The sequence below is a fragment of the Haliotis rubra genome, unplaced genomic scaffold (assembly GCF_003918875.1).
Source record: "Haliotis rubra isolate DU_JTF1 unplaced genomic scaffold, ASM391887v1 Scf1300, whole genome shotgun sequence".
In the NCBI taxonomy this organism is placed as follows: Eukaryota; Metazoa; Mollusca; class Gastropoda; order Lepetellida; family Haliotidae; genus Haliotis; species Haliotis rubra.
In genome coordinates, this window is record NW_025765227.1 from 26,270 (window position 1) to 44,054 (window position 17,785).

At 42.2% G+C, this 17,785-nt stretch overlaps 3 protein-coding genes across 4 annotated transcripts in view; 1 reads left to right on the forward strand and 2 right to left on the reverse strand.

Moving 5' to 3' along the window:
- Positions 1–411: 411 nt before the first annotated feature.
- On the reverse strand, positions 412–2,122 carry LOC124267322 (blastula protease 10-like). Its single transcript, XM_046702242.1, has 3 exons — positions 1,922–2,122; positions 832–982; positions 412–512 (listed from the first exon to the last, which is right to left on the reverse strand). Exons 1-3 carry the CDS (start codon positions 2,120–2,122, stop codon positions 448–450), a joined length of 417 nt encoding a protein of 138 aa, XP_046558198.1. The 3' UTR covers positions 412–447.
- Positions 2,123–2,395: 273 nt separating this feature from the next.
- On the forward strand, positions 2,396–6,497 carry LOC124267324. The gene is made up of 2 exons (XM_046702243.1): positions 2,396–5,299; positions 5,718–6,497. Exons 1-2 carry the CDS (start codon positions 2,396–2,398, stop codon positions 6,495–6,497), a joined length of 3,684 nt encoding a protein of 1,227 aa, XP_046558199.1.
- A 2,124-nt stretch (positions 6,498–8,621) lies between these two features.
- LOC124267318 (deleted in malignant brain tumors 1 protein-like) overlaps positions 8,622–17,785 on the reverse strand; it is an 84,985-nt gene continuing 75,821 nt past the window's right edge. For both annotated transcript variants that reach the window (XM_046702238.1, XM_046702237.1), the window contains 6 exons: positions 12,073–12,132; positions 11,935–11,964; positions 11,707–11,742; positions 11,399–11,446; positions 10,035–10,201; positions 8,622–8,745 (listed from right to left, as the gene is read on the reverse strand). In XM_046702238.1, coding sequence (XP_046558194.1) covers position 8,745; positions 10,035–10,201; positions 11,399–11,446; positions 11,707–11,742; positions 11,935–11,964; positions 12,073–12,132 — 342 coding nt within the window. In that variant the 3' untranslated portion in view covers positions 8,622–8,744. The remainder of the gene's footprint in view (positions 8,746–10,034; positions 10,202–11,398; positions 11,447–11,706; positions 11,743–11,934; positions 11,965–12,072; positions 12,133–17,785) is intronic.

Consider the following 17,785-nt stretch of genomic DNA (forward strand, 5'->3'; position numbering starts at 1 on the left):
TCTCCGACCGTTATCATCTTCGTAAAACTCAACAGCATGTATATTGAACTAATGAATTAGAATGTGAGGGCGATTGCTCAAAGCAATCTGATGATTCTGACAACAGCATGAGGCTCGTGCGGCTATTTAATGTGTAACATTACAGTGTTCAGCACAGTTACAACCAAAGTCCTTCCTCGATTACGCCCCCTGTTACTAGGCGAGCCACGTGATGACGCTTCCTGAAGACTATACCTAGCAACTTGTTGGATCTAATCAGGTCACTCTTCATCTGATGTTATGATAGACGCAGAGCAACAATTACAACGAACATTGATCTGGTACAATAATTTGACAGTGGACACATGTATTAAACTATTGCCACATGAAGTTGGAAGTATTGTGGAATCTGAAGAAATGTAATGTAAATACAGGACATTCCCTATAATTAATTATTATAGCCATTCTTCATAAACGAATAGGTTTGTGAAATATCTTACGATAGTATCCATTCGTCGTTGATCCCCATGAATCTGAAACAATGAAAGAATTTGACATAAAAATACTAAGGAGTATTTGTGTAACAGTGGAGAGGTTGGGAACCAAAATCAGACTGGTAATCAACATCATACACACTGCCACTTATAAAGTGGCCAAATACAATATATGTGATGTTTGGGATTACACTTTCTCAGTAAGGTACATGTTCTACTTCGTACTCTGTGTGCTGACTGGAAGCCGGCTGGGGAAATATCTTTTCATTGTAGGTCATTATCAGGGTTGGAGCTATTATACTGCGGTACCATATCTGTGTAGGTCATTATCAGGGTTAGAGCTACTATACTGCGGTACCATATCTCCTCCAGGACAGCCTGAATCCTTGGCGAGTATTGCTTCCGTCAGTTGTGAAGGTCATTTTAAACTGTCTGCCAACTATTGTGTCACGACTGTCACCGGTAAATGACACATTCCGTTGGTACCCATACACATCTTCGTATGAAATCTGAAACACATGCAGAGTCGACTAAGCTGTGTGATGGTTAGAGGTATACTCTCATACCTCAGGCTGGTTCTGTATTGGATTCTATATAGGTGGTAGAGGTGATATTAAAATATGTACCGATCTTTTCACTACACCGTGTTCCAGTAAATTATTAGTTATGACAGTTCTAATATTTTGAAATGGAAAGAACAGTATATGGGGGAATATGAGGTAGTAGCACATTGTTGTTATTATTTTCAGATAATAATAACTAAATGCAGCAAATTTGGTGACGCAAGAACAGTCAGGCTGGTTAGGCTCAGCTGGGGCTCTTGCCCTCCAAACCCTGAGCGGATAGGATTTCTCCATAGAAGCTCTGCTAAGTCGATATTCTAGATCGTACCACTGATTCACCTCTTTGTCAAAAGGGGGAAAAGAGGAAAGCGTAAGATACAGCGTCACTCCTGTCCTTATTGGACAGTCGTTAACTTCTTGTACATTTCGTAATTATATTACAGTTTGATGCAAAATCACAACCGTATTAAGTTGAAAATGACTATGAGCGGCTAACAGAAGGCTGTTGTTTCACGTTTAAAGCCTGCCTACTTCAAATAAGCTCTTCTCAACACACTGGACATAAACACGATGCAGTTGTCGGTTAGAGAGCCTTCCTTTAAAAACCAGACTTCGGCAATTTAAAATAATGAATTTATCTTGGTTGACAAGCATTTCTGCATCATCCATCAGTTCAGAAGCATCATCAACTCTGACATAACGATAAAGTCTTGCCTGTGTTATATAGCTGTGGAACCTTGACATGCTTCACAAGAGAATCATCGGACAAATATGTTTGTGCACAAGACAATTCTGTCATAAAGCGCCTTCACGTTAATCAAACCACTATTGATAACATTATCCAGTCATAAAGAAAAGACAAAAGTATGAAAGTGTTTTCATTACCCTCAGGATGTCATAATTCTGTTCTAACATCAAATCGTCAATGCTCAGTTCTATGTTGTAAGATGGGTAGATCCCGTAGACACAGTAGAGGTTGTTGGAGTAGCTGCTGGGGTAGTTCGGAGATTGGAAAACGCCACTGGTGCTGTAGCTCGTCTCCCCACATTCTTGTAGAATCCATATTCCGGTCAATTGACATTCCATGTTATACATTAATGCATGCCAAGTTTTAGTATACACCGAGCCTCGCTGTCGTCTCCCACATGGCCGCAACCAGAGCGAGCCATTATGTAACATGTCTGGAAGCATTAAACAAGATTGCACGACACTCATCGTTTGTACCAATCTTACATGGTGTCAGAAGCGGGATCATATTCCCAGGATTCATCAGGCGACATTTCGCAACGGATGAAGATTAGGACATTCTGTGAGTGTGACTGAAATTTCGAAAGCCGGTCAGCGCGCTTCGAAGTTACAATGGCGGACGGATTCAACCGGCCAAAACCGCTTTCATTTGAAGGTGACATTGCCGAGAACTGGAGACAGTTTGAACAGGAGTTTGACATTTTCCTGGAAGCTGCGCATGGTGATAAGGATGACAAAACGCAGGCATATATCTTCTTGAACATTGCAGGAAAGGAAGCAATCGAAAGGGAAAAGTCTTTTACGTACGGGTTGGCAGAATCAAGGGCAAGCCTACAAGTCCTCAAAGATAAGTTCAGCGAACTGTGTAAGCCACAGACAAACATTACGTTGGAGCGTTTTCGATTTTTCACTCGAAATCAGAGCAGAGGTGAACATTTCCAAACTTTCTATACAGATTTAGTGAATAAGTCAAATTCATGCAATTTTGGCGCTCTCAAAGATGAAATGACCAGGGACAGAATAGTGTGTGGTGTAGATTCGGACAATCTAAGGAAATCTTTGCTGAAAGAAACTGCTTTAACTTTAGCTAAAGCTGTTACCATATGCACTCTCAACGAAATCACGGAAAAGGGCCTACAAGAACTCACAAACAAATCAACAGCAGAGGTACATGCTATACACGGTGCTAGAAATGAAAGAAGAAAACAACATAAATCTCCGCCTACATGCAGGAACTGCACATACTCACATCCAGTTGGACGTTGCCCAGCACGTGGCAAGAAGTGTCACAACTGTAACAAAATGAACCACTTTGCAAGTGTTTGTAAAGCTCCGCACAGTGATAATGAGAATGGAAACCCAAGAAGCAGAGACAGGAGACATGAAAAGCAAACAAAAAGAAAGGCAAAGCGAACAGTTCATGACATTGATGAAGAATATTATGAAGACTCTGATAGTGATACCGACAGCTTTCTATTCATAGATTCCCTAGAGGTGGATGGAATTGAGGAGTCGCCACTGGAAGCATATGCCACCCTACTTGCAAACAATGAGGAAATAAGGCTTAAAGTTGACACAGGTGCCAAATGTAATGTCTTACCACTATCCTGGTTCAAGAAGGTGAGAGACAAAGAGAAAATCAGCAAACAACACATAGTAACATTGGTCAGCTATGGAGGGAGTTCCTTGAAAACATTGGGAAGAACCCAAATCAAGTGTAGATTCAAAGATAGAGAAGAGCTGCTAACCTTTCATGTCATAGAACAACAGCTCAAGCCTATAGTAGGACTACGTGACAGTGTACGCCTTAAGCTACTATCCTTCGACGAGGATGTATACAGTGTGTGTGAACTAACAATGAAAAACACACAAAACTATGAACCACTGACCAAGGCACAGATTATGAAGGGATACCCTACTCTCTTCGACGGAAGACTGGGGAACTTACCTGTAGAATACAGTGCTGAGCTGGACCCCGACATAGTACCTGTGATCAGGGCACCTAGGCGCATTCCTGTGGCAATGCAGGACAAAGTCAAGCAGGAGTTAGACTCAATGGTGGAACAAGGAGTGATCACACCAGTGACTGAACCGACGGACTGGGTCTCGTCTATGGTGATAGCAAAGAAGAAAAACACAGACAAAATACGGATTTGTATTGATCCAATTGACCTCAACAAGGCTTTGAAGCGACAGCACTACCCCATGAGGACAGTAGAAGAAATCATAGCAAGAATGCCCAAGGCGAAATTCTTCACCAAGCTAGATGCATCGCGGGGATTCTGGCAGATTCCATTATCACATGCAACATCGATGTTGACGACGTTCAATACCCCATATGGACGTTATAGATACCTAAGAATGCCGTTTGGCATCACTTCAGCCAGTGAAGTGTTTCAGAAACACATGGACAGTCTATTCAGTGGTCTACCATGTGAAGGTATAATGGATGACCTACTTGTTTGGGGAGAAACAGAAGAACAGCATGACAATAACGTCATCAGAGTACTCAACAAAGCGGATGAAATAGGCCTGAAACTGAACCCGGACAAGTTCCACTTCAAAGAAAAGGAAGTGAGCTATGTTGGTCACATACTGACAGCTGAAGGTGTCAGACCTGACCCTGAGAAGGTCCGAGCAATTGTCAATATGCCAGAACCTGAGGGATTGCCGTCACTGCGTAGATTCCTAGGAATGGTTACTTACCTGGCAAAGTTCATTCCCCATCTCAGTGAGTTGGCAGCACCACTGAGAGAGCTCTTAAAGAAAGAGACTACATGGGAGTGGTCCTCCAAATGTAGGACAGCAACTGAAGCAATAAAGAAAGAAATCAGCAACTCAGCTACCCTGAAATTCTATGATGTTACAAAGCCTGTCACTCTAACATGTGACGCCTCCAAGAGTGGATTGGGTGCAGCAGTAATCCAGGAAGGACATCCAATAGCCTATGCGTCCAAATCCATGACGAAATCACAAACAAACTATGCTCAAATCGAGAAGGAGTTGTTAGCAATCCTCTTCGCCTGTGAGAAGTTTCATGATTACATTTATGGCAAAAGAGTTACAGTTGAAACAGACCATCAACCACTCATTACCATATGCAAGAAACCACTGTTTGCAGCACCAGCAAGGCTACAACGCATGCTACTAAAACTACAGCAGTATTCCATTGATCTGGTATACAAGAGAGGGAAGGACTTAATAATTGCCGACACACTCTCACGAGCATACTTAGAAGATACCTCTAACAATGAAGAAGAGTTTGAGGTATTGACAGTTCTGCCCATGACAGAACAGCGAACAGAGCAGCTGCAACGGGAAACAGCCGAAGATCAACTAATGCAACTGCTGAGCCGTTACATATACTACGGATGGCCAGAATACAGAAAAGATGTACACCCAGATGCCAAACCATATCACTCATTCAGGGACGAGCTCGCTGAATACTCAGGAATTATATACAAAGGCGAGAAGATTGTGGTACCTCCAAGTCTGAGGACTGAATACATGGAACAAGTACACAAAGGCCACATCTCAGCCCAAGCATCCAAGAAGAGGGCTAGAGAGTTCCTATATTGGCCAGAAATCAACAATGATATAGACAGACTTACCACACTGTGCCAGATTTGCAACAGCTGCAAAACACACCAGCAGAAAGAGCCGCTAAAACAACACAGTGTTCCAGAGAGACCCTGGCAAGCTGTAGCAACAGACCTTTTTTACATGGAAAGGAAAGAATCATCTTGTGTTAGTTGACGCTTACTCCGGATGGTACGAGATCAACATACTAGACACCACAGTTTCAACCGCGATAATCAGGAAACTGAAAAGCCATTTCGCTCGTTTCGGAATACCAGATGTACTCTATTCCGACAATGGCCCACAATACACCTCAACAGAATTCTCTGAATTTGCATCAACCTGGGGGTTCAAGCACAAAACCAGCAGTCCTAATTACCCACAAAGCAACGGACTTGCAGAACGCGCGGTGAGATCAGCCAAAAGCCTTCTTGAGAAGTGTGACATGGACAGAACAGACCCATATCTAGCAATACTGAATCAGCGCAACACACCAAGAGATCCAATTTTGGGATCCTCGGCTCAACGACTGATGGCGAGACGGACTAAAACACAGCTCCCCATGTCAAAAACACTACTTGAACCTTCTCTCAAGGATCCACAAGTAATCAGAAACAGGCTGCTGAACATCGGACAACATCAAAAACAACAATACGACAAAACAGCAAAACCACTGGGACAACTCATTCCAGGTGACAAAGTTAGATTACAGTCAGAAAAGGGTTATGACAAACTAGGAGTTGTAAAAGACATGCATGACACACCAAGGTCCTACATTGTTGAATCGGATGGCAGAACATACCGGCGCAACAGAAGACACCTACTTCTAATGCCTGAAGATATCAAGAAGAGACAATGCTACACATCTCCACAACAAAAACAACAGATAGAACCAGTGCAACCACAACAAAAGCATCAGCTGGAGGAGCAAACACCTTCCAAACCATCGCCAGTGAAATCGCCCAGCAAACCACCACCTGTGAGAACACCCATCAAACCACCACCGGTGAAATATGCAGCAACGACGTCGCCAAAGTCCCACACCGACCACACATCCCCAGCTGCAACAAAACATACTCTAACAAAAACGAGGAGTGGAAGAATAGTGCAACCCAACCCAAGATATGCATATTAAACAGAAACAGACACTGTTCAACAGCTGTTCAAAGACTGTGTTCAACGTTCCAGTTATGTTAATGAAGAGTTTGATTTGAACTTTAAAGTTTACAGTCGTTCCTATCATAAATTGTGCTTGGTGCTAAACATAACTGTAAAAACAATTTAAGCAATGTGACCGAGAAAGACATTAACAGTCCATGGTTTCCCTATCATGGCCACTAGTGTATGCTAGTCAAAACAGAACTCTGCAGATAACCTTGCCAAACAACAAGTGCCAAGTTTGCTATTATGTTCAAGCATAATCGCAAATCTCATCGTCAGTTTTCTAACAGCCCTCTTACTGTATGATACTATATTATTCTTACAATATTGTAAATCACTTAAAAAGAAAGGGAGATGTAGAATCCATATTCCGGTCAATTGACATTCCATGTTATACATTAATGCATGCCAAGTTTTAGTATACACCGAGCCTCGCTGTCGTCTCCCACATGGCCGCAACCAGAGCGAGCCATTATGTAACATGTCTGGAAGCATTAAACAAGATTGCACGACACTCATCGTTTGTACCAATCTTACACCATAGCAGAATAAATGTGAAACTCGGTTTTACCTTCAGTGCTTGCGTAAGGCCATCGGGAGCCCCAGCCTATTGAGATAAAAAATCACTTTTGTTAGTATAACAATCCCTGTAGGTGTGGTATGAAAATCACAAATGTCGGTGGACAGTTCCTGGATATAAAAGTCGCCTGTGTCAGTATCACGGTTCACAGACGTGAAGTATGAAAATCATAATTCATATATCGCGGATATGTTGCACCGTTTGAGTATTGAAACACTTACCTCTGTCTGTAGTGGACCAATACCACGGGTCTGTGGAGGAAAATGAAACATGTCTCAGAATATTTTACAATTTGTGTGAACGGACGTTTCTTTTAAACAGCATCCTTGACCTCAGTCTTCATATTTCGCAATACTCACATGTGGTCGCCATTCCATTCCAAGGGTAGGGGCTTGATGACCGTCTGTTGTAACTTGAGTCTGGTGGAGAGAGTTAGAAAATGTATTTAAAAATCTGACGCATGAAGTGTCTTGATTCGACATTGTATCCGCATATGTGTCTGGCATGGCCAAGCACCCGGATAACCAATGATCTAGATTCTACTCTTTGCGCTTGGTCGCCAATTGCAAAATAGTTTTGTGCGTAAACTCGATGTATATAATCACATTCGACGAACAAAACCGCATTTCTAGCTTTCGGACACATCTTACGTTTTCTGGGGGTTTTTGACTGGTAAATATTATTGTGACTACATTGTATATCATTCTTTTTCTTTTCACAGACCACCTCCGTGGTCTTGTGGAGGGGGCGTCGGCCCGGAGAGCGGTTGGTCGATGGCTTGATTTCTGGACACCTTCTACAAATCTACACTATCCTTCCTTTCACTATTGTATTATGGGGAGAAGCAAAATATAGACAAATTTTATGGATAACTGATTCTTTTGTTTCGTAAGTGCGACATTCGGATACAGATCCCTGTTCAGTTGCCAAGCACATGTGCGTGCGCGTCACAAGTTTAGTGCAATACATCTAACAGAGACTTCGAACCTCATATCGTTTCACTACCTCTCAGTGTCATGTTTAAAAAGAGGGTCAAATGTACTAGCGAAAAAAACAGCATTCAGAGGTTCAAGCTATGCACTGAGCAGAATTATTCTTACCTGTCGTGGGATACGTCGGGAATGATGAGTCATCTACAATCAATCGAAAAAAGAATTTACTTCAGGCCCAACAGGGAACTTATGTAGTAGAATGGTCTCCGGACATAATTAGTCTACATTTGCACATCATTTACAAGTTTATCGTCTTGCTACTGTATGTGTCTTGTGTATGTCTCGTGGTGTTGTATCAATGTACATATGTCATAGTATGGTGTTCGTGGATGAGTGACCAGTCGTTTTAGGTATGTATTATGTTTTTATGTATACATATATGTCATTTCATACGTAATCTTCATGAGTTTGAGTAACTAACGCATACACAGGACGTATGTACTAGTAATTATAATTCCCCAAACTGTAGATTATGAATGCAAAGTAGAGCTGTTAAGATGAGAGTATAGGCAAGATAACAACATACCTGGACCATAGTACAGTTTGAAGCCTCTTTGGACATTGCTGCCGTCAGAAGTAAACACAACCCGGAAGTACCTCCCATAAAGATAAACATTGCCAGTCACGTCGTTTCCATGTTGGTCATAAATCTGTAAAAAACTTAGTCTTAAGGTAACAAATCTAAACACATGTAAGAATGATATTTCAGGATCATTGTCAAAACTGTCTTGAAATTTCACAGTGTCATTGAATTTGTTTTATGTATACATTCCCGATTGTGGTGTTTATTGTATTTGGATAACCTTCTTGCCTTTTCCATGTGTTTTTATGTGCTTTTCCATTCGTGTTTCGTGAGGGACATTTCAGTGTATTTTGCGTTGCATATTTCGTCACTATGAGTGCACCCATCAGATATACTTTTGTCGTGTTGTGTGTTTTTTCGAATACCTTGTATTAACCCTATCCGATTCATAAAAAAACATTCCCATGATCCAGTAGTTCAATGGCTCTGTTGGTGGACTAAAGTCCTTGGTTACGTTTCGTCATAGAATGAATGGAATGTTTCAGTTATGCTTACTCAAAGCTACGAAAGAAATGTTTGGGTCGAGACATTCAGCCATTGTGTCTTATGAACTTATTTCTATCTTTCTGTTTGTTTGAACATAAAGCAGCAGAATCTCTGCATTCATGTAATCACACCATTCATGTAATCCATTCATGTAATTGTCGATGCTTTTATATACATTGTACGCCCAGTGGAGATTGTTGTGGAGTACTCGAGATTTGTCATTCTATCGCTTTGACGTTGTATATTGTTGCACCTTGTGAGTATTCATAAAACTCAAAAGGGTTTTGTTGCTCTATTGTATGCATGTAATTGTGTGTTTGGATGTGTGATATGTTCATGTTATTGCGTTTGTCGGCTGTCAGGTATGTCTTGTTCACTAGCTGGAGTCGGCGAGTCTGACCACCCGATCCCGTTATTCGCCTCCTACGACAAGCATGGGCTACTGAAGACCAATTCTAACCCGGATCTTCACGGGTCACATCAATAAGGGGAAAGGACGGGAAGCATGTGATATGAAAGCATACAACTTTATAGATAACATTGACTACACCCTTGTAATGATAGGTGATGCCTGTCACAAAATAGTATGCACATATACTTCTCAGCAATATTCAATATTAGCTTGATAACGGTGTAAGAATCCATATCGAAACGTCGCTCTTTTCAGTAAGCAAGATGTTCCTATCTGTATAATTGTACGCTTCCTTACTTACCCTCCAGCTTCAAGAATGCCAATCACACAACAAAACATATTATCGTGATTCAGGCTGATCGAACTACATACATTCACATATCCTTCAAACATCGATCAATCAGTGCTCGGTTTGTTTCACGTTACTGTATGAGAGAGATTGGGTATATCTACTATACCACGAGATGGTCACAGCAAGACTCCATGACTTTGTCGACGACGCGAAGGTAGACGTAAGTGCCAGGGTCGATGATGTATTCGCAGTGGGCGTTGTTGAAGTAGTCCCCTGGGTAGTTAGGAGATGTGATGTACCCCGACAAGCTGTTGCCGTGTTTTGTTCCGCAGCCTGAAATGTTGTAATTGTATATTCACCTATGATGACAGAACATCAATTAGAGCAATTATCAACTACAGCTTTTGGATGTTGTATCATTAATAAGGATGGTCAGAGCTTGCTGGGGTGAGTAACCAGTGACTCAGTGTAGTCACTGCATGTATAATTATCAATTATGCACTTATAAAAATCGTCAACACAAAAATACATAGATATTATTGAGAAAAGATAACAAAGCTGAAGTGGAAACGATCGCTTTCTGTGTTACATAATAAGCAATAAGAGTTCCAAGCCTAACAATAAACCCATAACAGTTAATAGGTATTAAGTACTATACTATCCATGCTCACATAATAGATTTGAACCAGATATATACAACATGGGAAAATATATCTACAGAAGGTGTTGATGAAACTTTGGTGAGACATGGCTACCGTGCCGTCATCAAGCAGATCCAACTGATAATGAGAAGATAATAAGGAGTCACACATGCGACCATGTCATCTCTAGGGGACGATGCTCCCTACGTTTGCGCTCTTGAAGGATGGACAGCGGCGTCCAAGAGTGGAAGTAAATGTAAATGACTTCATTTCTGTTCTGGGGGATTTTTATACAACAAGGAGGATGCTTTCTACCCAGAGTGATTCATGTGCTCAAGCATTGTAGGTGGGCCTGAGAGCGGAATAGAGCATCTTGGTCCGGAATCTTTAAGAAAGCATCGTGTATGTAACATCATTAGGTTCGACTTGGATGGTTACGTTGAAAGGATTTTGTTTACGAAATCATTTTCACCAGTTGGAATTTGTACTCATGATCGAACATATACTATATTCCCGATAAAATGTGTTCCCCTCCAAACTCACAGTTCAAAGTCGAAACTTGTCATGTGTGTCAATAACCAACGAATTCATTTAATTCAAAATCATAACCATGGCAATCACAAACACATACTGCCAGAAATCAACAACTCACTTATAACACTGCAGTAAGTGATAACATGTAGAAGGTGTCTCCATGTGTTTTAAGTTGCTGTAGCACATGTCGAGAAAAGAAAGGGAGAAAGCTAGTTCCGATGTCTTCGTTTTGAAGTCGAACGTCTTGACTATCTCTTACTATTAATGTTACTTCCCATCGCTGGCACATATGTTCAACGTTTCAACAAGAATGTGTGTGTCCTTGTCTATTGGTATTTTGCAACTCAACACATACCGTAACTGCTGCCAGATGACGTCTGATATCGCCAGTCCGACGTGGTTCCTAAAAAATATTGAATTGGTAAATATTTGCAAGTGGAATTGATGTTTGTTTCATCGCAAAAGAACAAACATAAAACTTGTTATGAACTGAGAAATTATATTTTGCATAAAAGAAACTTTAATTTCAATAATATGTTGGCGCTAGCTCAAAACTGAACATTATAACCTTCACAAAACATTCAATTCAAAATGCTTGCAGAAAAAATATAAAACTGCAGAATAAATGTAAAACTGCAGAATAAATGTAAAACTCGATTTTACCTTCGGTGCTTGCGTAAGGCCATCGGGAGCCCCAGCCTAAGGAGATTAATCACTTTTGTTAGTATAACAGTCCCTGTAGGTGTGGTATGAAAATCACAAATGTCGGTGGACAGTTACTGGATTATATAAGTCGTCTGTGTCAGTATCACGGTTCATAGACGTTGAGAATAAAAGTCATAATTCTTATATCGCGGATATGTTGCACCTTTTGAGTATTGAAACACTTACCTCTGTCTGTAGTGGACCAATACCACGGGTCTGTGGAGGAAAATGAAACATGTCTCAGAATATTCTAAAAACTGTGTGAACGGACGTTTCTTTTAAACAGCACCCTTGACCTCAGTCTTCATATTTCGCAATACTCACATGTGCTCGCCATTCCATTCCAAGGGTAGGGGCTTGATGACCGTCTGTTGTAACTGGAGTCTGGTGGAAAGATTTAGAAAATGTATTTCAAGATCAGACGCATGAAGTGTCTTAATTCGACATTGTGTCCGCATTTCGTCTGACATGACCAAGCACCCGGTAACCAATTGCAATGATCTTCTAATCTTAGTGCTTGGTTGCCAAAATCAAAATAGTTTTGTGTGTAAACTCGATGTATATAATCACATTTGACGAACAAAACCAATTTACAACTTTCGGACATATTTTACGTTTTCAGGGTTTTTTTGACTGGTAAATCTTATTGAGACTATATCCTTTTTCATTTCACAGACCACCTCCGTGGTCTTGTGGAGGGAGCCTCGGCCCGCAGACCGGATGATCGATGGCTCGATTTCTGGACACCTGCTACAAAACTATACGGAGAGTTGGCACTTGTTATCCTGACTTTCACTATTGCATTATGGGGGGAAAGCAAATAATTGACAAACTTTATGGATAACAACTTATTTTGTTTCGTAAATGCGACATGTTTATACAGATTTCTGTACTGTTGTCAAGCACATGTGCGTTGGCATCGCAAATTAGTGCAATAAGTTTAAACGCCACCTCGAACACAATTTCATCTCACTACCGTGCACTTTCATCTTCATAAAGATGGTCAAATGTACGAGCGAAATAATCAGCATTCAGAGTTTCAAGTTATGCATTGAGCAGAAGTACATGCTTACCTGTAGAGAGATATGCCGGGAATGATGAATAATCTACAATCAATCGAAAGAGCATTTACTGCAGACCCAAAAGGGAACTTACGTGGTACAATTATCTCCTGACATCATTACCCTTTGTACTATTGTGCCTCGCTACTGTATGCATGTGTGTAATTTCACACACACACACACACATACAGTCAAATCCCGATGAGTCGAATCGCTGGGGACCAAGTAATAAATTGACTTATCCATGTATTCGAGACATAGGTATGTCTATCAGGGTAGAAAAAAGATGATCCAGTCCTAATTCCTCGGCCCTAAGCGTTTGTTTATCTAATGATTTCCATATCACTAATAGGGGCACCTTATCAGTTCCAGTCTGATTAGCACAGACAGTGATTTCCGTAAAATGGCGGAAAGGTGTGAGCCGCGCTGGTTTTGTTGTGGATCAGTTTGCTACACCAATCAACTTCTTATTGACTGGCTTCGGCTTATGTATACAAGATTGCTGTTGTTTGAATGTCATGGGACCAAATTTGTGTGTGTGTCATGTGTGTGTTTATGTGACGAATTCGTGTAACCGGTATTCAAATGTGACAACTATGAAATGGTCGGACCGTGTGTGGGTACTTCGAGTTATGCATAATATTGTGACATGGCATTATGTACGAATGTATGGTTATAATATACATAATATTGTACGTAATATTGTACATGTATCATGGTATTATATGCATGTGCATGTTTCGTACTTTTGTGTTGATTGATATGCGTGTGGACAGGTTATGTATACCATACACATGTGTCGTGGCACTATTGCTTGATTCGTCATCTACATGGGTTTACAGTAACTAATGCATACACAGGACGTATTTTAGAATTCTCAAACTGTATAATTATTCATGCGATGTAGATCTGTTAAGATAGGATACTAGGAAAGACAACTATATACTTACCAGGGCCATAGTACAGTTTGAAGCCTCTATTGACCTCGCTACCGTCAGAAGTAAACACCACCCGGAAGTACCTCCCATAAAGATAGTCAGTGTCAGTGACGTTGTTTTCATTTTGATCATATATCTGCAAAAAAACGTCTAAACAAACTAAACAGATTTAAGACTCAAATTTTAGAAATCTTTGTCAAAATATACCATGCTCAGTGTCATTGTGTTTTGAATGCATTGTCCCAGTGTGTATCTAGACAACCAATTCGTACCCTTCTTGCTTTTTTCCTGTTTTGTGTTTGTTCATATGTTTTGAGGTGCATTTCAATGTATTTTGCTCAACTTGTTTTGCCACTATGAGTGTACATGTACCCACCAGCCATAAGATTATCGTTGTATTATCCCTATTTGATAATCATTCATGAACAACATGGTACTGTGGTTCACTGGCGCTGTTGGTGCACTAAAGTCCTTAATTTTATAAAACGTTTAAATGCAAAAATATACAAAATGTATCTGATACATTCACCCAGTACTGTGTAAGTTGATATCGATGCCTTCACTCCAAGGAAGCGTTTACACGTGAATGGTTTCTATATTTGTTACACTATCTAGCCCCCCAAATTCAGACCCACAGAGTAAAATAAGCATAACTTTAGTATCAAATATATTAAAGAATAATTCAAACAGAATTGGGTTAAATCTATGCAATGTCCATTATATGCCTAACAGAACTGTTCTAGCTGTGAAAGCCGCACTTTTGGAATGCTTAGCCCACGATATTGTTTTTGTAAAAGTAATACCCCAATATTCACAAAATTGTATATTTTATTTTAAATTGTATATTTATATACTTATCCTATCTCACTGCACCGCTCTCTTCTTCTATGACCATGTGTGGAAACGTGCTGTAGGCTAAGTTGAATCAAATCTTGCTGGCCTCTGACCCGCCCTGACCTCTGACCTCACTCCGACATCAACACCTGTCAATCATCTCTGTAAGCGTGCCGCTCGCTCAGATGATCATGTGACCACCTGTGCCTGTCATTCTCGTCTTGGAGCTTTTAGTAATCTGTGATGTGGGGAAGGTCGGGTGGGTCCTATCGCGTGAGATAGGATAAGTATATAAATATACAATTTATAATAAAATTTACAAATTTGTAAAAATCTTCCTATCTCACTGTATGCACAATCCCACGGTTGGTAGGTGGATGGCAGATTACCCCGTTACTACCACCAGGAAAAACGCATAACCCAAGGAGGACTCCCGATATGCAAACTCCATCTTGAGATGGGTTTCTTCATGTAACCCCTTGGCGTACACAGCACAAAAACTCTAGGGAGTGGGTGCTCCCGAATTAATGTGGTATTCGGCCGCAACTTTTGACAAGCAAAAGGACGCAGTTTGGCAAGTAGGCCCCGCCGCCCCACGATTTATCAGGTGACCCCAGTGAATTAAATTCGAGGACCTAAATCTGGCCAGTCCCTGCTTCGAAACTACCCCCCACAGACACACGCTGGAAGGCGGTGAAAGAGGGAATAGTTCGGATGCTCAACTAGTTTAACGTTCAGTACCAATCTCCCTAACGTACCAAAGGTGAGAAAGGACTCAGGAGTAGAACGCTTCGAAAACCATGTAGGTAATCGGAAATCAACACTTCCCTGACGTAATTGCTCACAGAGTAGAGGTCAGTAAGTGAAGTGTCGATCATCTCTGTATGTAGCACAAGACTGGCCTCACAGTCTATCAAGTCATAACTAATGACAGTGCAGACACACCCTACTTCCATAGGAGAGAATAATCTAAACCCAACGGAAAAAAGTACTAAGACATGGATAACATCGATATCTTTTATTATGTACAGAGCAAAACCGACCAAGCAGGATTGCTTCATCTGCGAACGACAAGCCGATGACAACTGCTGTGCTAGGACCAGGGGGCTGAACTGATGGAGACCTTCCACGTCTGTAACTGAGAGGTCCCTCAGGTAGTGTGAAGCAAACACCGTATCTGATCGCCAAAAACAGCCCTCCATGATGGACTGCAGGGAACAATTTCTGTGAATAGCCATGGTGGAAGCAAGAGCACGCGTCTCATGGGGTTTCGCCGTTCACGGTGGAGGCAGTTCAGCAAAGGCATAGGCACGCAGGATCGTAGTTCTCATCCAAAACGCCAAGGTAGTACGGGAGACTTCCGAGGTGGAGGCAGTAGACAATGGAAAAAACAATCTCTTACGCAATTTGCGGCGATCCTGCGAGGCAGCTAGGTAAATCCTTAATGCACACACACCGGGCATAAGGACATATCCTCAGTGTCGTCTGGGCCCAACATAGTGGACAGCGGCGGAATCGTGAATGTGCGATCCGGCTGACCTGGTAACTGATTCTTGGCAAGGAAATCCCACCGCAAACCAAACTTTCGCAAGGCCAACCTTTAAAAGTACCTGAAAGGTCTTAAACTCAGCAATACATGCCAAGGAAATCTTAAAGGAGACATTCTCCTCCAAAGGTTCATAATCAGCTGACGTGAAATGAGCAAGTACAACGGAAAGATCCCAAGCTGGAGGCCGGAACTTCCGAGATTGGTCAGCCAGTTTGTAAGACCGGAGGAGAGACTGGAGTTCAGGAACAGTGGACACCTTCACACCCGAGGCCGCTGCAATAACTGTGTTAAGAGCCGCCAAATAGGTAGATAGCGTAGAACCTTTGAGTTTTCTGGAGGTTCAGGGAGATGCTGAATGTATACTCTGCCACCAGCTGCGGGGGCCGCCCGTAGATGGGGATAGGATGCCCTTCTTCCTGCAATGCGCTTCGAAGTTCTTCCATTTGTCATAACGTAGAGTGACCTCATTAGAAGTACGAGCGCTGTGGTAATTGCAGTAGCTACACGCTTAGAATAGCCCTTAACCGTTAATGACCCGATGAAGATCGCTAAACGGTACGCAGATGGAGGCGTCAACGGAGACCAATGGAGCTGGTCAGTCTTGCGGATGAACCAGTAGATCGGGTCGAACGGGAAGAGGCATGGGATCTGGATTCAGCTAGGTCTTGGGGAGGTTCACAGACCAACTTCTGGCCAGCAAATAGGCTCTGAGATCGCACTTAAGCTTCACTATCTGGCGAGGAAGAAGGGACACTGGCGGGGAACAGCGTGAGCGTTCAGGTTGTCCCATGGAATTGTTAGAGCATCGAGGTCCCAAGCCAGAAGATCCGGAATCGGTGACACAAACCCGAGGCAGCTGATGGTTGAAGAGCCGCCAGGTGGCGAAGAGATCTACTGTCAGCGTCGTCAACGGAAGGCAAAACGTCTGGAACACCTGAGGATGCAATTTCCATTCCGTTGGAGAGGGACGACTCGGTCGAGGCAGAGAATCGACGATGACATTCTTCACCCCCAGAATGTGATTGGCTCGTACCATGATGTGGAGACTGTCCACCAGATCGAAGAACCGTTGGGTCCACCGCAGCAGTTGAGTAGACATCCTGTTGATATGCCAAACCACCGCTGCGTTGTCCAATCGGATCATGAGGGACGTTGCTCTGAGGACATCCTGCCAGTGACTGATTGCAAGCATCACTGCCCTGAACTCCAGAACGTTGATGTGACAGGTGCGATCGTCGGGAGATCACTGCCCTGCCACTTGTTGATTGAAGAGATGAGCTCCCCACCCGTGTAGAGACGGAACAAATGGCCCTAAACAAACTCTGTCGCAAACATTCAATTGTTCCATCCACCACCGGAGATGGAGATGGAGCTGCAGAGGTAGAGTGATCAAGGCAACGGGATCTCCCACTCTGATGTAAGGCGCTAGAAAGAACTGCAGGGACGGAGTAGTTGAGCTGACGTCAAGAGGCCCAGGAGCTCCTGCCACTGACGAACCTCTAGGGCTGCGCCAATGCCAACGAAACCAATTGTTTGAATCTTGACGACGAAATCAATCGCTGGACAAAGAATTTGTTGACTTCTGTGTCGAAGACTGCTCCAATGAATTGGAGACAGCGCGTGGGGACTAGTTCCGATTTCTGCAGATTGATTAA